Source organism: Drosophila guanche, unplaced genomic scaffold (assembly GCF_900245975.1).
Source record: "Drosophila guanche unplaced genomic scaffold, DGUA_6, whole genome shotgun sequence".
NCBI lineage: Eukaryota > Metazoa > Arthropoda > Insecta > Diptera > Drosophilidae > Drosophila > Drosophila guanche.
In genome coordinates, this window is record NW_022995749.1 from 2,516,712 (window position 1) to 2,543,635 (window position 26,924).

The window sequence follows — 26,924 nt, forward strand, 5'->3', positions numbered from 1 at the left end:
GAGAAATAGGTTGAGGTGGAGATGGAGGTGGAGGTGGAGCAGGAGCTGTGCAGTGGGTCCAACAACCTGTACAGGCTGTACCCTGGGCATGGCAGCCATCGGTTTATTGTTTCTGTTTCATTCCATTTTATTGTCGTATGTCATACAATGGCGTAACATTTACATTTCCCATTAAACTTTGTGCTATCAGTATCTGTTCTGCTCTGCTCTTATTGTTGCTCGTCGCGAGTAATGCTGGATGTTGTGCAATAAATTTAAATGTAACACCTCCCCCAGCCTATTAGAAAGATTTCAAGAATCTAAAATACTCGCATGAATGTTTAGGCGCTTCAGCGTACCTACGAGAGAAGCTGTGGAACTGCAAGCGAAATATTGATTCGAAAGGACATAGAAAACACAAGTCCCTGACGTGCTTTCACCAAGAAGACGAAATACCTGAACAAAAAGAGTGCGAGCAGGGGTGGGGCGGGAAGAGTGGGAAATGCTTCCTGCAGATGCAACAATTTGTCATTGAAAAGCAAAGCGCAGCGCGAAAAACTAACCGAAAATAGTTAAACAGCTGCCGACGACATGCCCATTGCACAACACCCAAAACACAAACACAAGCAACACCCAGCACACAGCACCAGTGCCTGAAGAAGGCTTTTAGGACAGGGCCGAAGTCGAGTCGTTTAACCGAGCAGCCACGAATATCGTAACGACTAACCGTGTACGACATTCGCACGACCAACAGTTGCTGCTTGCTGCTTGGTGCTTGCTGCCTGCTGCCTGCTTCTCTGCAGGCAGGCTCTGACTTTGGCTCTGGCTCTGGCTCTGGCTGTGGCCCCATAATAGGCACTGACAACCAGCGCACTGTCACAGTCCACGCTCGTCCTTTGGACTGCCAAGTCGCGTTCTCGTCGTTCGCTCGCTCGCTCGCTCGCTCGCTCGCTGGTGGATGTGGATGTGGTTGTGGTTCGACAGTGAACCGTGCTCCAACGGAAGTCCAGCTAGCCAGTTCATAGTGTTTCCCGAATTCGACAATCAAGAAGAAAGAAACTCTTCGTGATAACAGAGAAAAAGTTGCCATTTCCATTTCCGTATCCGGTTTCGGTTGCATATCGAAGTTCAGGTCTGAACTTGATGCCGTGCGGCTGGCTGTCAACTGTTGCTGCAGTGTCTGAGCCGAGTGCCGTCGTTCATGTAAGTTGCAATTGAAATTTATTGGTCAGGGCTCAGAGATATGTGTGTACCCAATCTGTTTGCCGCAAGAGCAGCCAGCACTGAGATTGAGCCATCAATCTTGGCTATCAATTAGATCAATCATACACCTCGTATCGATTTGGAGTATGTAAAATATTGATTGGCAATGAATCCAGTAGCACAAACACCGTGCCCCCGTGCCACCGAGCCACCCACACCACTGGCTAAATTGCCCACCCAGACCCAGACAGTTGGCCCAGAATAGGCCCGCGTCGAGGCAAATACACACAATGGGCTAAAAATAATTGTCCACCCACACCCCCTTAGCCAACGGTCCGAGTGACTTACCTGGCTTAAAGTCGCCAGTGCACACGCCAGTCTTCTCATTAAACTAAATACTTGCAAATACTTGTATTGAAAGAGTAAATAAAATATGCAAAGGGTAATACAATTATTTAAACGACTTCCCCTGCATGATAATGTAATTTATTCATAATGGCAAAGAAGTAAATAGCGCCACAACAGGTACAAGTAGGAGAGAATGGAAGAAAGTTCTTTAACCTTTCACCAGCACAGCGGATCAATTTTCCTGATTCTATTATCCAATCGTTCAAACATTGCAAAATTGCATTGGCAAACATTCTAAAGCCAGATGAAGCCCCTTCCCTTCCCTGTGCACTATAATGAAAGAAAGTTGAGCGCAATATGGTAACCATTGCGAGACTCGAGCTTCTTTGTGCTCAAATTGCATAAGAGGCTTTGTGTTGGAGCAACCATAGTTGAAAACAATTATTATGGCTTCAATTCAGTTCAGAGTTTCAAAGTGCTATTTATAGCAAAAAATTGCATTATTACATGAACCACTTTTCTACGAGTTCGACCTTTGGTTCATTTTACCAAGTACCAATAGATTAAATATCCATCGTGTAAGACTAAAAGAAAGTGTGAAGGAAGAAAGAAGAGATGACCAGATAATTTTAAACAAGAAGAGTGAATATTAATGCCTAATTATTAGAGCACTTGTGTGAAGAGACATATTCAACATATAACAAACGAAAACAAACAAAAAACTGAGCTGAAAACTTTCGACCAACTATCCAGGCCAGTTGGAGGCGGGAATGTCCTGCCCATGGACACGTGTGGTCCATCAGAAGCAGCCAATAAGCTCGGAGCTCGGAGCTTGGAGCTCGCTTCACTTCCGACGACCCTCCCAATCGGTGTCCAGCTGTGTCCACGCTTGAGCCAAGTCAATCGCCTGGCTATGTGGGGGACATGTGGCTGACACTCGTCAGTGTCAGCTGGAGATGGGACCTCTCTCACTCTTTCTCTCGCGCTCTCTCTTTGTTGGCGGCCTGAACGGCTAAGCCCCATGGAAACAAAACTGAAAATGATTTCCGAGGATAGCAGGAATGTTCTTTAAAGACATGCCAAAGGAAAAAAATGAAATGAATTAAATGAATGAAACAAAAAAATCAATGTACCCTCGAGCCATGTCCTGCAGGCGCCATTTAATGGGAGCCAAATGCCGCTGCCGGGTGGGCGTGTCAACGCCCCTCCTCTACACACACTTAAATTACAACTTCACACACTTGTAACGTATAATAAAAGCGAAAAAAGAAAGAGCCAAAGGAAATCAAATGGCAACGGGGCCAACTCCACCACTGGACTCCTCCTTTCGGCGGGCGGACCTCGTCATCGCCATCATTTTGGGAGGAACATTCCCAGTATAACGCTCAAGGAAATTTGTGTATTTCTGTGTTTTTTGCTGCTGCTTTTCTGTGGGCAGGGCCTACATTTCTGTTGCGGCAGCAGCAGGCGGCGGCGCTTTACAGTCCCCAGCGGCCTGATTAAATTCTTATCCCCCCCACTGGCGAAGCCACAGCCAGTGCCACTGGCCCTGCACCAAAAAGTCCACCAACCCAACCAACTAACCACCGACCACCCAATGCTCTGGACGACAGGACACAGGATAAGGCGCTGCATGCGTTTAGTGCGAAGCGCAAATGATGAAATAAATGAAACTAATCCAAGAGAAAGCCCAAATGGCAAAATATTTACATTGCCAACCGCAGTTGCCACAGCACAGTGGTTTTAGAAATGGCAAAAAGAAAAATGGGGGGTACATTGGCTGAAAGGGATTTGAACAGTCCCAATATGATTACATGCTCTTCCCACTGAGAACCCTACAAATCTTATCGCAATCAATCTGCATTCTCTTTGGACAATAGACTTTGCTCTTATCTTGCCCAAGTGCTAATGTAACTGAAGTATTTTTCCCCTTTGTTCATTTGTGGGCTACTCTTTGGCTATTCCTGCGATTATCTGAATATATTTTAAATCCCAAGCTCACTACTTCTCCTGGACCACTGTGCGGTGGTTGCCGTGGAATCTTCAGCCAGTTCTGCCCATCTATTTTTTTATCCAGCCACCCGACGGTGTGATAAACATCTTTGCCAAGTAAGCAACAATTTTTATGCCCCAAATTGGGTTCTTTTTTTTGGCTCTCCCTTTGCCTGGTGATGGTGACGGAGCTGTGGCGAGGGCTGGGCGAGGGGGAGGACTGTGCTGTCGATGGTGGATTGGATGACGAGGCGGCTCAGCGCGTGCACCAAATATTTTTAATGATTTTCTGTTGGTCGAGGCAAAGAAAGGCCTTCGATCTGGGGGGCGTTTTACGCCCCAGTTAGTGCAAAACTAATTATACTTATGGCAAGCGTCGACAGGAAGGGGCAACCAAACACGGAAAAACTTGGCAAGGTCAATGATTTGGGTCTTGGGGCAAACGATCAGCAAAATAGCCTCTCGCTATCTCTCTCTTTTTCTTTGCAAGATACATTTGTTTAATGCATCTTAATGAATACATTGAAATGTAATCTGTTTTCCCTCAATCCTGAGCAATAAATTGTGGCAAAATTCCATCTAATCAAATTATAAATAAAAGCTTCTTGCTTCTTAGCTCAGTTCGGGTTTTAGGAATTTCTCTTTTTGCTTTCCGGCCATCTTTGCCTGCTCGATTTCTAAATTCAGAGACATTTCAATAAATTCCCCTAATTGTCTTGTCGTGTATCAATTTCGAATAAGTGTATTAAATACTTGCCACATAATCTAGGAGATCCAAGCAATTCCAAACATTTTCGGCAAGCGCAAAGGCTGTGCACATGTCCCTGCTCCTCCTGCTCCTCCTGCTCCCATTTCAAATATTCATTTGATGAGTGAATTTTAAATTACATTTTGCACATTTGTAGTACCTGTGTTTTCATCTCTAAATTCTTATCACGTGTGCTCACATGTGACTGAACTGCTGTCTGTTATCTGTCGATGTTTGTTGCTTCTTTTGCTGTTTCTCTTACGGTTGCTCCTGCTGCTGCTGTTGCTAATGCAGAATTATGGACTTCTGTTCAAACACGCTCCTACATTTCCGTTTCCGCTGCTTTTGGTGTTGTACTGCCTCCACATGAGTGTGTGTGTGTGTGTGAATATGCCACGAAGTCGACAGCAAAATGTCCAAAGCTGGGCGTAACCCTTTCCCGCTGCAAGTGGATGGATGGATGGAATTTTTTGCGCACGCATGGCCACAATTTGAGCTGCTTCTCTTGGCTGGTATTTTTTGGATAAAACATTGCAGATAGGGCTCGCTACTGCCACGCCTTTCTCCCTACTGTTGACGGCTAACAAAGAGCTGGATGAAGAGAGTGCTTCAGAGGAAGAGCCTGTAAGCCTCTGCAGCTTTAAGATTACAATTTCTACAACAATTCTCCTGGTAGTCCAGGAAGTGGCGCCTTTGCCCATAACCCTTAATATTTAAGCCAAAGTAAATAAGTCCGAAGCTTGTGGCACTTGTGGTTCCATTTGTGGTTCTAACTTGGCCACCACATTCAGGCCTTGCAGCTTGTTCTGGCGAAAACGGCCAACACTTGGCCAGCCAATTAGGCCAACTCAAGTGGTCATCTCTCCCTGGACCCTCTCGAGCCAGGCCGGCTGCTGGCCCTCACCTCACATAACCCCTTTTATCAGGCAATTAAAGGGCAGTTTAGCCCCCTTTTTACCCTCCCCACTTGCTTTTCAGCTGGGGAATGGAGGAGACATAACTTATTAATTAAGACCATTAAAGACTAACGCAGCAGTTCCAATGCAAATGCAGTTTTAATTAAATTTGTAAAGGGAAAATGATTAGCTGTTCGGCTTCACTCCCACTCGCAAGCCTCTGCAGACGGCAGTCGGCAGAAGGCCTCACAAATTAAATTCCAAGTTGATTGTCAATGAAAGTCCAATAAAAGCAAACATGGGTAAGGAGAGGAAATACATCTACAGCTGCTGGGGTAGGATTGCTGTCGTTCCGGCCATCAATCTTTGACATTCCAGTATTAAAATTTGCTTATTAAATCCAAACACACGCACGACATTTTCCAGCTGACAGTTTCAATTCGCAAATTACAGCCTCAAAGCGCAATAACCAACACGCGCTCAGGTTCACACAGACACAGAGATGGTGGAGAGGGAGCGAGGCTTGTGCTCCCTCATGGGTGGAAGGAGTCCAATGCGAGCAGCTCCGGTTTCGGCCAGTTCTGGTCTGGCCTGGGCAGCCACAAAACCCAAAGCATGCCTCAAAACCTGTTACAATGCCGCAATTCAAACGCAGACAGAGGCAGAGGCAAGCGTGGCGGAGACTGCCCCCAAGAACCACAAAACTGCCCAGGACTATGTCCCTGTCCGGATCCCATGTCTGCTGTGGCTGCTGGGCGTACAAGGGCAAGCCGATTATCTTTTCATGCAACATTTGTAAATCTAAAAAGTTAAATGACACTAATCTAAATTCCACAACGGCAGCAACGACTTATGCACCCCAAAAATTCGTATGTACGTGAGGACGAGCCCTCGAAATATTGCAGCCTCAGCGGAATCTTCCTCAGAGTGGTGTGTGTGTGTGTGTGTGTGTGTGTGGTGCAAACATTAATCTGGTATCTTATGATGTTGTCCTTTTTAACCCTGATCCTGATATACAACAGAGTTCTTTGATTTTGTCACGCATTTAAGCCATATTGATTGTTTTTTGAAAGGTTTAAGTAACTAAAAAAATCGACTTAAAGTTGCTTAAGATTTTATAATACAAAATATGAGCGTAAAAGTACTAATACGGACACAAACCTTATTTTAAGAGCATTCTATCTTCGTTGGCTTTAATTTGGGTTCTCCACTCCACACACTTGTTTAGCATTTTCCATTTTTCTGCTGTTGGTGGTTTGGAAACATTTCCCCATTGTGGTTGCTGCTGCTACTTCCAACTCTCTCTCGCTCTCTGTCTCTCTGCCACATTTTATAAAGTTGAGTTTATCTCAAGAATGTAGATTGCCTGTAAAATATTTAATTACACTCTGCGGCACAGAGGCCCCACAGACGGGGCTGGCAGTGGCACTTTCGACCAGGCAACACGTATACGCCATGTGTGACACTCTGTGTGTATACGAGTGTGTCTGTGTGTGAGTAGCCCTTTTGCCTGCCTGTTACGGTGTGCGTGCGTGCTAACATGGCAATTGCCAAGTGCTGGCTTTTGAGTGCGCTACACACGAGTGACACTTGTATACATCTCTCTCTCTCTCTCCCTGTCTCTCTCGCTTTGAGTGTCATTCCACCATGTGTGTGGGTGTGTGTGTGTGTGTGTGTGTTTATGTTGCATGTTTATTTGTGCTGCTGTGTGTGGCCTTTGCACAGTTAACCGTGTTATTTATTTGCCCCACAGATGGCGCTGAGCTCTCACTGTCAAATAGTTGAGCTGCTCCTGAATTTGTAATCAACTTCTTTGGCGCAGTTTGCATGTGAAATAAGAGCAATTGAAGTTGCTGCCACTTCCTATCACTCTGCCTCTTTGCCACTGTTGTGGCGCCTGCTTCTGCCTAGTCATTCATTAGTGGCTGAGCCACGTAAAGTGCCAAAATGCTAATTATGTTTATTGAGCCGCTCGTCGGGGGGCAGGGGGCAGGGGGCCAAACAATTCAAAAAGCTTCTTTCCTGCCACAAAACAAAAAAAAGTATATTCTGTATATGTGAAAGTATTTGTGTGGGTATGGGGTGGGCGGTTGTCGCGATTCCAACACCTCCCAAGGACAGAGAGGGACGAACACACCTAGAGCAGACAAATCGGTTTTGACCTTTAATGAGCAGGCGAATGCGGACGCGGACGCGAACGCGTGTCGCTGGCCGCACAAAAGATTTGCATTTGATTTGCCCGAAGGTCGTTTTATAAATAAGCCACCCCTCCTCCTTCCAGCGCCCACTGTAACACCTCCAGCACCCCCCCAACGGGCAGACATCCTGTCGATCATCGCACGTCAGCTCGATTTGGTTTGCTTCGGCCCTGTGCGGTCGGTTGGTCGCTCTGTCGGTTGGTCGCTCTGTCGGTCGGTCGGTGTTGTGGGTCTAACCAGGTGGTGAGCCATTTGGCTCCAGCCTTGAGCACACCCAGCGGCAGCAGTTCCTTCTGCCCGTCCTGTCGCCTAGAACCCAGACCAATCCTTGGCTGCCCTTGGGTGTGGCCAGTGGCGTGCCTTGAGGTGTTAAATGTAAGCCGCACACACTGAGAGAAATCAGTAAAAAAAGTACACTTTGGTGCAGTACAACGATAAGCCCATAGCACGATACTCCTACAATTTTCGCCCAGTGTACGCTGTCGAATCCTTGCCAGGCACATAATTAAAAGCGACATTTGCTTTTGGCTTTTGTGGCATTAGAAAGTTGTTGCGATTACAAAACTTAAATGGGCCCCTGCCTCACCCTCCCTCACACACCTTTCCCATAACAAAAAAATAAATAAAATGTCTAATTAATGATTAGCTGTGGTTTAATTAGAATTCCAGTGATTGTGGCAGACACTCGAGTGCAGGCTAGATGAATGGATGTGATGGCTGATGAGCAAGTCGAATAAGTCGAGCTTGAAATTGGCTCTGGCAGGCAGTGAGCGACAGAGAAAGAGATTCATTTAACGACTACCACCAATTTCACTTCACAAATTGCATTTACTTTCAGTCAGGTGAGAGCCAGCAGCAGCAGCAGTAGCACTTGTCGGTGCCACGTGACGGATGAGTTATGTGCGCTGCTAATTGCAGGACTTACTCAGCCAGTCCGTCAGTCAGTCAGTTCGGCCTGGTTCCGAATATAATTACACGGCTGGCTCACTTCAGCGGGTTTCAGTTGCAACATTCAGTTGAACAGTCGGGCACTTGTTAAGCTTTGTTATCTACCTCTCACTATCTATCTATATATCTGGATATCAGGCTGTATGGAGAGCCACGCAGGTAGTTCTGCGCTGCACCTGTTCCCAATGACATCAGACAAGCAGCTGCTACCCTTTCTGGCATATATTTGGAATGTGGAATAGAATCGAAGAAGAGAATTGAATACATTTATTTACTCTTTATTAGAACTCTTTATCCCTACTCCAAGTTGCCGCAACTGAATGTTACTTCAATCATCGATTGGCTACTAATGGACTATGTGGATGACAGACTTTTGGAAAATCTGTTGTTCTGTTGCATCGCAACCCAGGGTGTTGCCAGCTTCGGTTTATTCTCACATTTACTTTTCGCTCTCTTTATGCTTGCGTGCCGCAAGCAATTTTCATGTTGGTCAGACAACAAAAACACAAACAAATAACGTGGAGAATTGATTATAGACCCTTCATAATTTATGCTTATTAAAACCTTTTATGCCAATCAAAGCCACGCCTGCCCCCGCTCCCATTTCCGAGTTACAGTTTTTAATTAACTTTTCAATAAAATATGATTTCTTGCTGGTCAACAACAGAGCAGAAATAAATATTTGTTGAAAAAGTGTTCAGCAGTGTAAGAGGCAATTGAATTCGGGCTGCACTGGAGTCTGCACTGGAGTCAGGAGTGTAATTAGGTTCGAGGTGCAGCTGCCACACACCATAATCGAATGTCCCACATCGTTAACAGCTTATCAATAATATATTAATTGAATCTTCGGTTTGGTTGCAAGCGGAAGCCCTTGATTGGCGGCGATGGCAGTTGTGGGTGGGTGGAATTTGTGCGTAACCTTATGTGCGGCATGCAAATGCACAGATCCTTGGAAAATTGCACATCGAAATGCAATTAAATGCACATTCGGAGTCGCTCATACGCACTGCTGCCCCGACATCAAAGCCGATGTAACATCCAGATGTAACATCCGCCTGTAGCCCGAGTACTACAGAGCACAGAGCAGGGCAGAGCAGAACAGAGCAGAGCAGAGGCAAAGGCATAAAGTCAGTCGTGCATGGATTCAGTCATTTATTCATTCAACCTCCAGTCAAGCATCCATTTACACTCGGAGATTCGTATTGACATCTGTCCGAGTGTGGCTAAGTAAATGGCTTAGGGCAAATAAGGAGCGAGCAGCAGAGAAACTAAAAGTGTTGGCCCACGACGCTTGTGGAACGTGTCAATGAGTTGTTGGCTGTGTCTTAGCCTTTTGTTATTATTACTTGGCAACAACTCGACATGTTGCCGCAGTGGCTGGCTCATGTAAACGTACAAAAAGGATGCCATGCCACACGGCAGGCAGCCTTTGCAGCCAGATAAGAGCCAAGTCGAGCTGAGCCGGCGCGCAGCGGAGAGGACTCTTCCAAAGGAAAAGACAAACACGCAGCCCAGAACACAGAAGGAAGAAAGTAGAAGGTGGAAAGCAGAAAGCACAGTGTGAGATTATTTGTTTTCTGCAGCTTTTGTTTGCCTGATGCTGATGCTGATGCTGATGCTGTGCTGCTGTTGCTGAGGCAACTCTCTTCTGCTTTCATTACCCAGCCGCAGTATATTGGAATATACATACAAACAGGTTTTTTCTTTTGGCTTTATCTGCAGTCGGACCGTGGCACATCCTTCCACTGAGTGTCCCCGTTTGAGTACATTCAGTGAATGAATATACCACACTTTGCACGGCAGAGTTCTGTTAGTTCTGTGTTCTGTGGGGAAGTGAGAGGAAGCGAGAAGTCAGCCGATACCGGGAGAATATTAACTCATTTCATACGCATATTCACATACCCATAAATCGTAGCTGCTGGCCTATTTCATGGCAATAAATTCGCCCAGGCTGCATGTAAATTACCCGCCATCAAAGCTTATGAAATGTGGAGCACTACCCATCAGCAGCATCATCATCATCATCAGGCTGAAATTAGTTGCCATCGAAAAAGGATGAACCATCGAGGGAAAAAACAAAGAGTGCCAGTGCCACATTTTCAATATGAGCTTGTTGACCGGGCTAAAAGAGCAGCAGCAACAGCAGGCGTGGGGCAAACAACCCGGAAAAAAAAATCAAAACCAAGGCAAACAAACAAAAAATCTGCTGCCATGTGATGGTCAGTGATGGTGTCAGAGGGATATGCTCGCAGGATGAGGGTAGGTGGTAGGTCGAAGGGGAGACCAAGTGATAATCACAGTCAGTGTCGGTGGCTGTGCACATGTTGACGCCATTTCTGTGTCACCCTGACAATGTTATTAAAAATCCATTCAAACGTTCACACATCAATGAAGGAGGGACGCCTAGGAGGCAGGGGACGATGCAGGACGCTGTGCAGGAGATGGAGACAGGCAAAGTTCGTGTCTCCTCCTGGGATGCAGAGTTCTGCATCTGGTTTTTTCTGATTCCATAATTAACAGGTAAGCAAAAACAAGCATCACGTAGAAAGACGGTAAACAATTAGAAAGTTGACAGGAGTCGAAAAACAAAACACAAAAACGGTGAGATAGGTACCAATATAAGAGAGACTTTACCTTACTCTATCCAATGGGAACTTTAACTAGATCCAACCTAACCGAAGGCTTGCCTATCCAACCTTCTGCTCCAAAATCTATCTTCAAATTATGGTTTACTTGGTCTCCCATGAAATTTTGGCTGCCAGCAGACCACGCCGATGATAATGATGATGGGTGATGGGAAATGTGTTGAGTTCGTTTCGATAATGAGTCATAATTAGGAGGGCATTAGCATAATATCGATTATGTGGCCGATGATGATGAAGTGACTCTGCCTGTCTTTGGCCAAAGGAAATGGAAACATTGCCAGATGGCTTTTAATTTCCTGTAGGCTGAATGTGGCCAATAAAACCAAAACTAAAACCAGCTTATTTTGTGTAAATGGTGCAGGGCCCCAGGGGCCCAAGCTCCAGAGAAAAAGCATCGACCCCCAAAGAGTGTCAAAATAAACAGAAGGAACGGGGGAAAAATAAGCAAAGAAATGGCAGGGCAGGGAGACGAAATCCTTTGGATTTGCTGTGGCCAGGCGACGATGAACTGATTAAATTGTTGACGGGAACCGTTCCAGGGGGACTCCCCCAAGCACACACACACACACACACACAGGAAACTAATTCCGGCAGCCAGAATTCGCTCCGCAGCAGCTCTCCGCTGCCATTGAACTTTATCGATAAGCATCGGGGCAAAGGCAAAGGCAAAGGCAAAGGAACACCAAAACAGTAACCAAAAAAAAAAACAAAACAAAACAAAAAAACTGAAGCGAAGAGAATAAGAAATTGTGCTGGGGGATATTCCCGGCTGGGCTAAAGGGAAATACATTTTTATGGACAATTTGGTTTTTATGTCAATTTACTGCTGTTTCCCCACTGAAAACACAAGAAAATTCATGAAGTTACCCAGAGACGGACCCAATATCAATTCTGCTCCCCGCCTTCCCCGCCTTCAACGCCTTCGGTTAAGTCGTGCGCACATTAAAATGGGTGTTGTGGGGCGCATCGTTCTGTTGCTGGTTTGATTGGTTGTACTCGTATTTGCAGCATTTTGCTTCACTTTCGCTGCGGGTGATGGTGCGAGGGTTATTATTGCTAGTGGGCGGACAACGACGCAGAATGGGACGACTGCGACACGATGTGATAATTGCCACAGCAGCAACAGCAGCAGTCGCAGGCATCGGGAGTGCCCAATGGGGGACTGACATCTGCTTTAAAGATTTCAGGCGAGATTTAAGCTTGATATTGGTGTCGGGATTAGCCCTTGAGCCGCTCATAAGCCAGCGACACAAGCTACAGATATCGCTCGACGGAGATATAACTTTATTTTATACGGATAGCTCTTCTCTCTATACACAGATATTTATTTGCTTACCTATTTTCAGCATCAAGGTACGAGCGAGGCATAACAAGTTCGCTTTTGCTGTTGTTTTTAGTGAAATTTTTGTTCTTTATAGGAACGCCAATCTAATCCTGCACAGCATCTGTTTTGATGTTGCACATTCCACACATTTTACTTTGTTGGCATTCTTCCTTTTTCCTCATTCTCCCCACTTTTCTTTTGCCCCGCTTCGGTCTTTGTTTTGTGGCTGTTGCTTTGTGCGTTAGCTTTTTATTAGGGCAACATTTATAATTCATTTTGCGCTAATTTCGACTATATTGTTGCTGTCTGACTGGATGCTCCTCTACTTATCGCTCATTCACTCATTCTCTCCCTGTCTGTGCCTCCTGCTCGGCAGTTGTGTGGCTGCGTGTCTGTGTGTTTGCCTTGGCAGCAGCAGCAGCAGCAGCATGTGTGTCAGCCATTTCTCATTTTTATGTGTGGCCATGTTGTAAAACCAAATTAATGCGCTGTAGTCGGCTCCACAGTGGCGGCCCAATGCTGACAACAGTGTTGCATGTTGCTCCATCACAAGCTTCATCACCCCGCTGCCGCTGCTTTCCCTTGATCTCTGCTTTTCCCTGCATCTCTTCTCCACGTTTGTCTAAGCTGAAATATGACTTCCTGGCAACACGTTTTTACATTTCCGTTTCCGTTGATTTAATGCCACAAAACTGAAATTATTACCATAAAAGTAAGCAATGCTGACAGCGCTCTCGAGCCCTACTCTCCCTCACACACACGCAGGGGGGAAAGACAGCGAGAGAGAGAGAGACAGGTGGAGAGGCACTACATATTACGTACATACGAGTATGGACAATTACACGCTGCGGTTTACGGTGGCCGCTGAAAATTTCGAAATAAATCTTTAACGATTCACTGGGACTGGCACTGGGGACTTGCTGCGAGACTCACATGTCAGCCATGGGAAAGACTCTCTGGTTACCCAGTTTGCCAGCATTCTCCGCCAGCCCTCAACCCACTCTGGTTACTCCTTTCTCGTTGTCATGTCGGGCTGGGCATCCCTGTGTCCTTTCTCGGTGTTTTTGTGTGGCATGTGCCCCATCTATTTGTCTGTCTGCTGTTTACTGAAGCGTTTTTGTCACATAATTCGCTGCGGCAACGGCGACACCAACAACGCGCAGACAGTCATAAAATGTTGCCACAACACGTACCAGAATACGGAGCACATTTTTCATAATTTGATACATCCATAATTACATAATGCGTTGACAGCATTTTGTACAAAAAAACCCACACCCACGCACAAAAAAAAGCAATGAAAACCCATCGGATGCCTTGGGAGAAGGAAAAACCATTTACGGCTGCTTTTCCCTTATAAGCTTCCGTGTTTCCTTTTGCATTTAGCTTTAAGCTACCATGAGAACATTTTGAAGAGCATTCGGTGTTCGTTTAGGGCAAAAGCTTTGACTATTTTAATAGCTGTTGCCTGTCGCGTGGATTTTTTAAATTAAAAATACTTTTACTCTTCTCTGTCTCTTTGCTTTGCTGTTGTTGTTTATTGTTTAGAATAATTTATGCATTGCAATGGCAACATTGTTTATATGTTTGAGCCTGAATAAATATTCTGTCGCGTTGCAAAGTCATCAGAATGCAGCTGCAACAGCCAGTCGCAACAGCAACCAAAGTTTTCGTATCTCACACTGCAAGTGTCTGTGCAGTGTACACAGAACGGAGCTTGAATGTCATTCGAAATCTGTTGGTTTAGGAGATTTACATACAAGAACGTTTAGGAAGAGTGCATCAAATATTTACTTGCCTGCAAATAGGGATACTTATACTCAAATATATATATATACTCATAACCTGCTTCCAAAGATATCGACTAAAACAACTAGTCCTTACGTATATCAGACAAGCGGCCGTCCGTCATAATTTTCCACCAGAATTGCAAATGAACTGGCTCATGATTGCTCTGATTGGAAAACCCAACAAAGCAGACAACAAATAGACATAAAAAGTGCTGTGAGCACGCTGTGTGCATAGGACGGCATGTATAAAATAGAACATTTATTTAAAACTGCAATTGCAAATATTTTTGCTACTTTACCGCCGCACGGAACTAATTTGTTGGCTTTGCATTAATTCAGGCCACTCGGCAGCAATTAAGGCCACTCGGCAGCTGTTAATTGTAAATAATTAATTTAACTGCAGTGCCAATGTAATTAATCCCCATCCAATTAGAATTACCAACAAAAAAAAGTTGTTGCCATGCCAAAACTAAGCCAAAACTAAAATAAACGGGATAAACGGATTAAGCAGCGCAGATTGGATTCGATAGCGGGAGGAGAGCCATTGCCATTAATATTCGAATCAGGGAAAACTGCTGCCAATGACTCAACCGAATGAATGAAATATGTGTGGCCCATCAGTAGCAGCATCAGATTGAGCTGCACTTAATTAGCAAGAGTAAAAACTTTTCATCTGACCTAAGGTCACTCCGTCGGGGAAGTCTGTCAGGGCGACAAAGATGGGGAAGAGGGACAACAGTTAGTTGGCTAATGAAGTTGACAATTACTGGAAAAGTTTTCACCGTTGAGAACTCAACTGTATGCAAAGCTGTCTTCATCAGCGGCACACTCGTACAGTGGAGGCAAAAGCTGATATAGTTTTCAAATGATTCAGGACCAAGCAGCGGATCAGGGAAAACTAATTCTAAAGCCACTAAAACTTTCAACTAGAAATCGCAAGGTATTCATTATAATTAAATATAAAAAGTAGCATAAATTATTCAAAGCTGGATTTTATTTGAATCTAGGACACCTCTGACAACAATTACAACTAATTCTTGGCGCTATCTTGCCAACTGGGAAACCCTTCAGCTGTATCTTATTCACCCACTTAGCTGGGCATTCATAAATCTGTTGCATAAACTTTGGGCCGGAGCCGAGAGCAGAGAGCAGAGAGCAGAGAGCCAGGCACATTAACACTGCCCCATGAAAGATGCATGAGACGCACAACAATGGGGCGGGCAGTGCTCGGCTGTCGCATCCCCGGGAGAGGAGGAGGCTCAAGCTCAGGCACTGACTCAGCCGCAGTCCTCCCGACGCTCGTTTCGTTTGCCCCGGCACGTCAACTATTTTATGCGATTATAATAAACTGAACTCTATAAAGTTGTCATATTCAATTCCCGGCCCATGCAACGGCATAAATTAGGCTTACAGAAGGGACTCTGGCTCTGTGTGTGTTGAGCGAGAGAGAGAGAGAGAGAGAGAGAGAGAGAGGTGCAGTTGCGTGCCACAGTGACACACAAACACACACACACACAGGAACACTCGCTTTCACATCGATTGATCGATCGATGGATGCCACATAAAAATGTCAGCACAATTAAGCTCATTGAATCAATTTACGCCTCAGCTGTTTGCCGCTTCAAAATGGCTGTCCAGCAGGGCTCCCAGGACCCCTGAATGGGCTGGGTTAGGGCATGCCACACGCAAAATTTCCGACGGCGCTGGGGCTGTCTGGTCTGGTCTGGTCTGGTCTGGTGTGGTAAGCCTTTAAGACCTGTTAATTGAGCGCTTATCGATTAACAAAGCCTCAGTGTTAATTACACTAAGCAACATAGAATCAAATTATTTAACAAGTGCAGAATTTTATTTTGTTATACGTTCTATGGGCCTCGGGGTTAACTTTAATTATATGTTTTGTCTCTGCAGCAACAATACTTTGTCATTAAAGGTGTGAATAGTTTTTTTATTCATTAAAACAGAAGCATTTTGTCAGCGGAAAACATGCTGTCTAGTGCCAAGAGAGAGAATCCCAGCAAGGCCGAACCTAGCACGCAGAATTATGTAGTAGCACAGAATAAATACGTACGTAAATGTGTGTATATATGTATGAGAAAGGAGGACGCTTATAAAAGCATAAAATATGAGCACGTCTGGGTGGCCAGGGAGGCTGGCCCAGCAGGACAGCATAATTAAAGTCGTTGACAAGGCAGGAAGAACTTTAGACCGAGCCTCTCCCTCCGTTTCACCTTCCTTTCGCCGCTCCAGCATCTCCCTAGCTGCGGCTCTGCATGATTAATGGCATTAATAAATTGTACACTGTAATTGTGTGTTCCGAAAATGCCTCATAAAAGTCAACTTTTAACTGGGCAGCTGCACATTTCGCATACGCAGCGTTGGGGGCACAGGTAAAACATTCAATTAGTGCGACAGGCCGTGGCCGGGCACCGGGCACCGGGCATTCAGCACCCAGCAAGCAGCAAGCAGCAGCCAGCAGCTAGCAGCATCATCAAAAACGCATCAAGCTCATTAGGAGGAGGTTACAGTAGACATCAGGTAAAGGGAGCATGACCAAGGAGGAGGCATTTGCTCTGTCATTTTATGGTTGCTGCCACACGGAAGTAGCTGCTGCCACTGCCGTTGCCTTTTGCCTCTGCCTTTTGTTTAAATTCCGTTTCGTTTTTCGCATGAAATGAGCTCTAAATGACAGAGAGAGGCAGGCTGGCACAAGGACAGGCAAATGCGACAAACTGTGCCAAGCAATTTTCAGCTCGAATCGTTTGTGCTCATAGTTTGTGTGTGAGTGAGGCTGTGTGTGTGTGTGTGTGTGTGTGTGTGTGTCTGTGTTTGTGTAGGGCAATTTGTTGCAAGTGTCGCCCCAAACGCATTTTGCAGTTGTTGCATTAAGCCCGAAGGCAACGCCTAACGATTACGGTATTATCATTGTCATAATCATAAAAACCCATTGCAGTGGGGCAATTGAAGGAAAGAGAAATGAATATTACCCCAGATGCTCACTCAGCGCTGCGAGTCGACCACAGAATACTCTATTTCCGTGCACACATTCAAGTCTTTGTGTGGGGGAGCGTCTCCGCTCTCTTTCATGTTAACTGAGAGCATCAACAACTGTCAACGGCAATGAAATTCTTTTGTTCTCCACACTATGAAGTTGTCAGCAAAATGAGTGGGCGGGTGGGCTGTCTTATATGTATGTAATAGCGTAGTCCTAGAGTATAATCAACTTGTAAAAGTTTTAATTACAAAACGTTGAAGTAGTTCCAAGCTTCTCGCTTTCCACTTCCACCTCTGTTCCACCACAGCCGCTTCTCGGAGCTTCTGTTTAATTCATCTAGATTAACATCTCGCTTCTTTTTCTGGCAGTCGGGTCGACTCCCAAGGAACTACTTGGCACGCGCATTTTAATCAAAGTAAAATTTTAAATAAATATTAGAGACGCGCAACGTGATGAATAATTTTTGAGGCCGCCGCGCTGCTGTCGATTGTCTGGTGACAGCCGCCTCGCATGGGCAATTTCAGTTTCTGCGGCAGGAGCACGGAGTCGGTTGAGAGCTGATAGGACACTCCAAGCAATGACTGTGGAGGGGAGCTGCGTAGGTGGTGGATGCATCAGACTTGTCCTTGACACGCTTGCTGCATGCCAAATGAAGGTTGGGTTGCTTTTGCCTCCTCCGCTGGTGGAGAAACTCTTTTGAAGACACGAAAAGACCACAAATCGTAGCCAGAGACTGTTGCGCGTTTACTTTGCTCCTCAGCACTCGCACAAGCAGGTACGCTGTGGTACACAGACACACACAGAGAGCACAGGGAGCACAGAGCCATGTACGAGTGCGGCATGCACATGCAAATTTAACGAGTGCCAATGGCAAAAATTTCGCCCTTAGCCCAGGCCACTTAGCGTTGTCTTTTGTGGGCATCACACACTTGCCCAGGCTGCTTGCCACATGCTGCAAACTCATGTATGCTCGAGTGCACACACAGCCTCGTTTATTGGAATCTGTTGTTGCTTTTGTATCCGGCAGCCAGATAGCAAAAGCATAAAATGAACCCAACATCAACAAAATGGTAAACGACACTTGGCACGTGAAGTGTCGGAATGCCGCTGGAAGCAAACTCTCTGACAAGTCGCCGGACGATTAGCCATATGAGAGCGAAAAATCTTTGGATTAGATGGCAACATCGTGTGAATCCTACCCGTGGCTGTTGCTTCGAGATGCTGATGCTGCCGCTGATCTGAGAGTGCAGTAAGCCAAGCAGATTATGCGTTTAGCTGCTTTTAATGAGAAGCGCAGAGGAAAGGCTTAACCAAAGTGAAAGTCTTCTTGAAAAGTTGTTTAATATAACCGTGAAGAACAGTGAGTAAATTTCTTGCTGGAAGAAAAATGTGCAACCCTTTTGATGTGGTTTCTGTTCACTTTCATTCTCTGCTTCATCGTTGCTTATTACTTAGCTCAGCAAGATAAGAAAGTCTGACTAATTGACTAAATTGGATGAAGATGTCGCTTCAAAGAAAAAGTATTTGTTGCCATTCATCGGAGAATCTTCCTGTGAAATAAGCAATACAACAGAGAAGAGATTTCCCAGAGCATCAATCTTTTGTAATTAAAACTTTCGCAAGTTGATTTTGCAGTGCGGCTCCGCTTCCCCTTGTCCATTAGATGGAATGCTGTCAAATTCATATTCTGCGGCCTGGGCCTTGGCACAAAAGAATGCCAGTGCCGTTGACAGCTTGTGACGCTCTAGAATGCCAGGAAAAATCAAACAAACCAGCATCCCAGTCCCAGGCTTATGTACCTCTGCCAAGGGATGATGTCTATGGTGGTTGGGGTTGTGGTTGGTGCTGCCATTTGGGTGTGACTGTGTGTGCGAGCCAAAGCTTTGCTGATGCGGATATTAGCGCATGATTGAGGAACGTCAACCAAAAATTGTTCTGGGGTCTTTGTGCCAAGGCCATGGGACAATTAATCGAGCAGCCCAGTATCGGATCAGCTTTGGGCACCCTCATGCCGGAGGACAGAAGCTGCAAACACAAAAAAAAACTGATGCTCGAATCACGAGTGCCAATCAAATTTGCATTTGGCCTGTGCAAAGGCAAAGGATTGGCCCGCCTGACTTTCTATTATTTTTTGCTGATGAATTTCGTAGGTGGCCCTTTTGTTGGCTTGATTAAATTACTTTTCATTATTTGCCAAATAAAAGCACCGAAAGGTATGGCACCTGGGAGTAAAATCCAAAAGGACGCAGCGGGATCAGAGGCAGGAGCAGCAGGAGCTGGAGGCAAGGACAACGGCTGGCTTCCACATTTAATAAGTTTATTAAAAGCAAAAAAGCAACAATGGCAAAGGAAAGCGGGTTATTATGGCAACAAGCGAAAGGAGAAAAATGAAAATCTTATCTACTTGAGCGGGGGGGGGGGGGGGGGGGGGGGGGGGGGCGGCGGAGAGACTCAAAATCACAATTCCTTTTTTTATCTCTGCTCCACTCTGGCCACCCCCCTAAGTACACCTGGCTATGAGCGACATAATTGCTGATTTAAGGCGCTGCCTTGGTGGCAGCTCCCAACCACCCCCCACAATGCCCCACAACACCCCACTGTGCCCACCCATTGAGGCAAACACATTGCTTACATATTTCACTTTCAGCGCGCACGCCAGGAATGCCGACAACTTTGAGGCAGCGCAAACAAAAACTGTGCTACGGCATGCTACCCAGAACACAGAGCCACCCTGCCACACACACACACACACACACACACACACACTCCTCCATCCTTTGCCACTGTTTTCAGCACAGGTCTGTCATCGGTTGCACAGATATGTACATATATGTAAGGGCATGGCGGAGGCCAGAATGCAACAGAGGCCCCGCCCCAGCCATTGGAGAGCTTAATGTTTCCACCGTCCAGATCAACGCTTTGATCTCCCTGCTGTTGCCGTGCGGTCATCTCTGGCTTCTGTTCAAGTTGAAGTTGAAGTTGAAGTGGCGGCAACAGCAGCAAGAGCAGGAGCCCCAGCCGCCACCATGGTGGTCAGATAGACAAAGGCTTAAGGCCTTTAAGAGGGATTATTACTTCACAAGAATGTTGTTTCTGTGCGGTGCAGGAGTACTCCCAGGAGTATGATTCAACCTTATGCAAGGTGCTTACGAGATATTGTAGTTATGCCAGCAGCAGCCGTAGACAGCAGCTGTAAGACGGTTAACAGACAACAGGGAAATAATTGAACACTTTTTGGACAACATTCAATTTGACTGGCACAACGTCAAATAAAGTACATGGTTCCGTGGGGAATGGAATGGAACAAGTTATCGAATTAAGATCAAATATGCAAATTATTGGTTGTGCATTACCTAGAAGGGTATCGAATGTGAATCAAACTGTTGGGCATACCCCTTTGAAATATCAGCCTTGACAGCCATCAATCTCTCTTGGATATTTGTAATGTTTCTACGTTGATGGAAATTCAATTAAATGAGTAATCAAGCAACTTTTATTTTCCCCAATTGAGTTATTCTTGGTAAGCCACAGGCAAAAATAAATCAAATCCGTATCTAAATATACCTGCCATCAGGAGCAATCTCCCAGCTACACCTTTGGCTCGCCGCTTGTGTCCCGACTGAGTTCAGGTCCTATTTGAAAGCCTTTTTGATGGCCTTTATGTGAATGAACCGAACCCACTTCAATATTTTGGGCACTTTCCGGTGAGAGTTTCACGCAATCGAAGCGCTTAACCCGCACACACACACACACCCGGGATAGCCCTCAATTAGCATAGAAATTGGGGACTTGGTTTGATTTGGGTTGGGAAGGATATGGCGGAATAGTGGAAGGAGCAAGCGAGCAGGACAAAGCTTGACAGCTGTCAGCCAAGGATTGTCGCATCTGTTGACGGATTAAGGAAGCAGCAACGGACAATAGAGTGCATCCATCCTCTGTGGCATGATTCCGCTTTAAAGTGCAGAAGAAGGATAACTCAATGGCAATGTTTTGGGAATTAAATGAAAACAAATTGTCCCCTCCTAACTCTATTTCCACTCAATCAACGTGATTTAAGTCCTTCCTTGACGGCATGCAACACTTGCAACAACGGATAACTCGATTGTCTCTTGGGTAATTTCGCCTGCAAAATACAAAATACAGACAGACAGAGCTGCGAGGCTGCTTGCTTCTGTCAAAGTTTGTCCTCCTATCGATTTGTTTGAAATTATATTTGAAAACTTGAAAACTCAATTTTGCACTGACGTTTCATACAGTGCTCAGTGCCTGTTTCCCCTCTCTGGCTTCTCTAACGTTGTTCGCGGCAACAATAACACCAAACAATTTCGCTGAGTTCCTTGGGCCAAATGCAACAGTCGAGAAGTTGGAGCGGACAGACCTTCTGGCCGGAGTGACCTCAGCGGAAGAAAGTTTTCGTTTCCTGTGAATATTTAGACTTAAATAAAAGACAGCAAAGCAAAGATTGCATTGCCATATCGAAGCATCAGATACCCTAACGCGTAGCTAGTAGTCTGTAGTTATTTGAGAGTATTGAAATGTTCCATGCCCTCTGCGAGTGTGTCTAAAATGTCAAGTGTAATCACAGAATACAAGACACAGAGAGCAAGAGATGGCGAAGGGTGCTTGAGAATCAAGTGGCTGGAGCATAAGCAAATCAGGCCATAACATAATGAGGCAGAGGATGGGTGGCCGTCCGAGCGGCAGGCAGGCAGACAGGCAGACAGGCAGGAAGCGACTGCCACAAGCAAATTGCATTGGTTGCCAGCCGCGGCCGTTTCCTACCGCCCGACCTCGCGCCGGTTGCCAGTTAACGGTTGTAAAATTAGTTTAAACTTAGCGGAAGCAACGATGGGAAGCGAGCCCAAGACCAAGACCAAGAACCCCGCTTTTGTTGCCTCTTACAGATGCTGCACCTGCTGCTGACTGGAGACAAGACGTGGGAGTCCGAGAGGGCAATGTAAGCATTCCAAGAGCCACAGACGACAGCACATTTCCATCGAGCGTACAAAGGATCTTGGTGGGAGGAGTGCGGAGAGGGGACTGAAGAGTGGCGTGGGGAGAGGAGAGTGGAGAGTGGAGAGAGTGGACCAGAGCAGACACAATGCGCTCGCTTAACAAGTCGGTTGGCCTTCAGGGCGGAGAGGACGAGCTGGGCAATGCAACGGACTCCATTTACACCATCAAATCAAAATGGATCACCGACTGGTAAGTCTCTAAGCCCCGTCTAGAGTACCCCATCCTGCAATGTCCTCCTAATGTCTTCCCTCAGGGGCCTGAACAAGGAACGCGAGAAGCTGTGCAGCCTCCTGTTCAAGCGGGTCCTGGACCATGCCGAGTGCAAGCGCCTCCTGGAGGCTACCAAGATCTACGGCGATAGCATCGACTTCAGTTCGTGGTCGGCCAACGAGCAGCTGCAATGGTACCGCAACTTCGATGTCAACGACACAAACACTTTGGGCCTGAAGAACCACTCGGCTGGGAGTGGAACCACCACGGACACGGACTTGAGTTCGGACAATGTGCTGGTGCCAGTGCTGCCGCCGTTTGCCCTCTGGCAGACGATCTTCATTGCCATCTGCCTGGCCATTTGCATCATTCTCACTGTCGGAGGCAACATCCTCGTCCTGCTGGCCTTCATTGTGGACAGGAATATCCGACAGCCGAGCAACTACTTCATTGCCTCGCTAGCCGCCACGGACATGCTGATAGGTGAGTGGTCCCAAGGGATTCTCAATGATAGATTCAAACTATTTTAATGGTAATTTGGAAAACAGGAACCGTTTCGATGCCCTTCTACACGATCTATGTGCTGAAGGGCTACTGGGACTTGGGGCCAGTGCTGTGCGATCTGTGGCTGTCGGTGGACTACACGGTGTGCCTGGTGTCCCAGTACACAGTGCTGCTGATCACCATCGATCGGTACTGCTCGGTGAAGATAGCGGCCAAGTACCGCAGCTGGCGGACGAGGACCCGTGTGATTTACATGGTGACCATCACATGGATTATCCCGGCGCTGCTGTTCTTCATCTCGATCTTTGGTTGGGAGCACTTTACGGGTAAGCGCGATCTGTTGCCGGGCCAGTGCGCGGTGCAGTTCCTCAAGGACCCCATCTTCAACACGGCCCTGATCATTGGCTACTACTGGACCACTCTGATTGTGCTCTTCGTCCTTTACGCGGGCATCTACAAGACGGCGTACGACATGCAGAAGCGCAGCGAGGCCAAGCAGCGGAAGATGCAGTCCATGGTGGCGCTCAGTGCCGGGGCCATGTCCGGAATGGCTGGCCATGCGGCCGGCATCGGAGTCATCGAGGAGAAGATACTGAAGACAAAGGTGGAGCTGGCCGGCGGTCAGACGGATCTGGACAGCGCCAGTGCCGCCTGTACGACGGTCATCAAGCGTCTGAGCGGCTCGGGCCAGGCCAACCCGCTGGCCCAGGCCGCCGAGGAGGTGGAAAATATGACCCCAGAGCAGCGTCGCGCATCGGCGGCCAAGATCGAGGAGGCGCGCAAGCGCGATGCCGTCGAGGCGGAGAAGAGCGAACGGTCCAGCAGCCCGGCCTTCGACTCGGACGAGGAGTCATCGGTGAACCAGGCCCAGCAGCTGATCACCCAGCAGAAGCTGAGCAACATGCGCAAGCGCTCCTCCATCGGGCTGGTGTTCGGTGCCCAGGCCGCGCTGCTGGCCACCCGGGGCAAAGGTAACTTGCAAAAGAGCACCACCAACTCCAAGTCCATCGAGGCCATGCACTCCATGGGTGGGCGATCGCCATCGCATCACCACCATCACTATAACCACCCGACACACCAAACGAGTCTGCAGCGGGCCCAGAGCAAGGAAGAGGTGGGCATTGCTCGCCATCAGCAGCACCAGCAGCACCACAGCCAGAACCCGAACCAGAACCAGTTCCAGAACCAACACCACCAACTGGACCGACCCAAGCGCACCTCCTGCTCCACTCTGTCCCAGATAGCGGAGCATGATCGCCTCATTGACTTCCAGGCTTCCCCCGCTCAGTTCACCAACGATCCCCTGTCGCCCGTCGACCTGGCCCCCATTGAGGTACCCAGCGAGGAGGTGCATCAGGGTCTCGTGCAGGCCATCTTGCCGCCGCCCGATGCCTTCCAGTGTCCCACTCCCTTGTCTGATGACTACTCGGATCGTCCGTTCGGCAACAGCTCGGGAAACAGCGAGCTGGCCATGACCTATGACCTCATGACCAACAACTCCGAGCTGCGATACATGGACGAGAGCTCCGCCATGCTGGCCACCATCACCAACAACACCTCCCCCAATGACACCACCATCAGCTGCTCCGCGAGACCAACGAATCCCGCCCTCCCACCACCGCCACCCGCACGCAAGCATCTCCCAAAGGCTGACACCTCAAGCCAAAGCCAGAACCAGAACCAGAACCAGAACAAAAATAACCAGAGTCCCAGCCAAAGCCAAAGCCAAAGCCTCAGCCTAAGCCTGAACCACAGCCAGAATCAAAGTCAGAATCAGAGTGAAAGTCAGGAGGCAGTTGCCATTGAAAAACGTCTTCTCGTATCGTACACAGGCATCGAAGACTTTGCAAAGGTGCGGAGGGAGAGCTGCATCGAGGCCATCTGCCTGCTGGACGTACCCAGTGGCAAGCTGCTGGCCGACTGTCCGCATCGGAGGGCCTCCAGTCCCATGGAGACGAGCAGCAAGGACGCCATACTGTACTCGCCCATGCCGCCGGTCTCACCCAAGGTGAAGGCCCAGCAGGCGCTGGCGACGCCAACTCAGACAGCGGCCCCTCCTCCTGCCCTGGAGCGAATCGAGGAGCGTGAGACCTCGGACAGTAACACCAACAAGATGCCCTCCACCTCGGGCACCACCAGCAGCTCAGGAGGCGGTGGATTGGCGGGCGGCAGCAGACGAGATCGAGAGGAGGAGACGCAACAGAAGAGCGACGGCATTTCGAATCGCGGCTCCAGCAAGCGGGCCTTCATCCACTCGATTGGCAAGCACTTCAAGAGCAAGAAGGCCCTGCCCTTGGCGCTGGGTGGAGGCGGCAGACAGAAGTCCAAGTCCGAGAACCGTGCCCGCAAAGCGTTCCGCACGATCTCGTTCATTTTGGGCTGTTTTGTGGCCTGCTGGACGCCCTACCATGTGCTGGCACTGGTCGAGGGATTCTGCCGGAATCCGCCGTGCACCAACGAGCACCTGTACATGTTCTCGTACTTCCTGTGCTATGCCAACAGTCCGATGAACCCCTTCTGCTACGCCCTGGCCAACCAGCAGTTCAAGAAGACCTTTACACGCATCCTCAAGGGGGATCTGCACATGACCTAAGCTGGGATAGTCCCACATTCAATAATATGGTGAGTCCACAGTATATATTCCCAGGATCGGTTTAGCATTGCACTTCCTCTAAATACAAAAATAAACACGGCACAAAGCTCTCGTGAGCCCCGAGAGTTTTGAGCCCCAAACCCAAACCCAAGAACCTCCGTAGACCTTTAAGTTGGAATATTTGTATGGGAAGTGCTCCGCTAAACCGAAATTCAGTGGATCCAATCAGACTGTGAACACACGAAAATGAGTAGAAATATTAGCAAAGAAAACACTAATTGAATTCTAAATTTAAACGGTGTTTTAGAAATGTGGAAGGAGAGAAGAAGAGCACAAAGTTATTTGTAAGTAGCCAAAGGTGGGTGCTAGTTAGAATTGGGGGACAGATATTTTGGGGGGAAAGGTATAGATCTAGGTGTAGAGTGGCACTAAGCTCGGGGCGAAATGTTTTAGACAATAAATATTTTAATGCTAAACCATACCATATAGAACTACAATATACAGACAGATATAACTATAAATAAATAATAATAATAATTATAACAATAATGATAATATTATACAGAACACACGAGACTAGAACCCACAAACACAATTACAAAACACATATCCCCCTCCCTATTTGCAGAGGTGTTGATTTTTTTGTATTCCTCAGACATAAATCCACGAGAAATATCAATGATAATCAGACATATGAAAGATGTAACCAAGAAACCAAATAAAATATAGAAAGATTAGAGCCCCAAAACGGTAATGCTTCGAATAACTACAGTTACATACACACACACACACACACACACACACATATTTATGTTGTTTACATCGTCTTGTCGGACTTTTTACTACAGCTTAACGACGCATTGCCGTTTTGGGGCTTAGGAAGTAAATATATCAATGTCATGTTCAATGTGCAATGGAGAATGGAGAAAGACATACGATTTTAAAGATACATACGTACATGCATACAAGCAAACATACCCACGTAATTGTCTATTGAAATATGCCAAGCAAGTTTCCCAGATTGGCCAGATATACATGATGAGTAATACATAGATATATCTATCATATACATACACATACAGCTGCATACATACTCTATACATAAGCATGCATCTATAGATGTCAATTTGTGCAACATCATAAACAAACATACAGGCACACACACACATGCATACGTACATACATATTCATATACGTATAGACGTCTCTGTCTCTTTCGCGCCTTTGCCAAGTTGCCTAACTGAGTTGACTCTCATTCTACGAACCACTCTGTCACCCCACTGTACTGTATCCTAAGTTCACTGTTATTTGTTATGATCGGCTTGAGAACAGTTTCAGTTTCCGTTAATGTGCTAGCAGTTTTTTGCATTTGTTGAACTTTCCTTTAGCACGTAAGTGATAAGTGTAACAATAACTAAATGATTACCAATAAAACATACAGAAATAAATGCATCTTTCATGACAAACTCCTCGGGATTATTCATTTTCGAAGTGTGGTTCATTCGTTCATTCGTTAATTCATTCCTTGAGCTGCTCTG

At 46.8% G+C, this 26,924-nt stretch overlaps 1 protein-coding gene across 2 annotated transcripts; it reads left to right on the forward strand.

Moving 5' to 3' along the window:
* Window positions 1-856: 856 nt before the first annotated feature.
* Window positions 857-26,851, forward strand: LOC117585495 (muscarinic acetylcholine receptor M4). 2 transcript variants are annotated; one of them, XM_034274994.1, is made up of 5 exons: window positions 857-1,182; window positions 21,968-22,268; window positions 22,333-22,772; window positions 22,838-23,764; window positions 24,626-26,851. In XM_034274994.1, exons 2-5 carry the CDS (start codon window positions 22,165-22,167, stop codon window positions 25,384-25,386), a joined length of 2,232 nt encoding a protein of 743 aa, XP_034130885.1. In that variant the 5' UTR covers window positions 857-1,182; window positions 21,968-22,164; the 3' UTR covers window positions 25,387-26,851. The 2 variants fall into 2 exon arrangements, with proteins under 2 accessions (XP_034130885.1, XP_034130884.1); XM_034274993.1 differs by having other exon boundaries at window positions 22,838-26,851.
* Window positions 26,852-26,924: the final 73 nt, after the last annotated feature.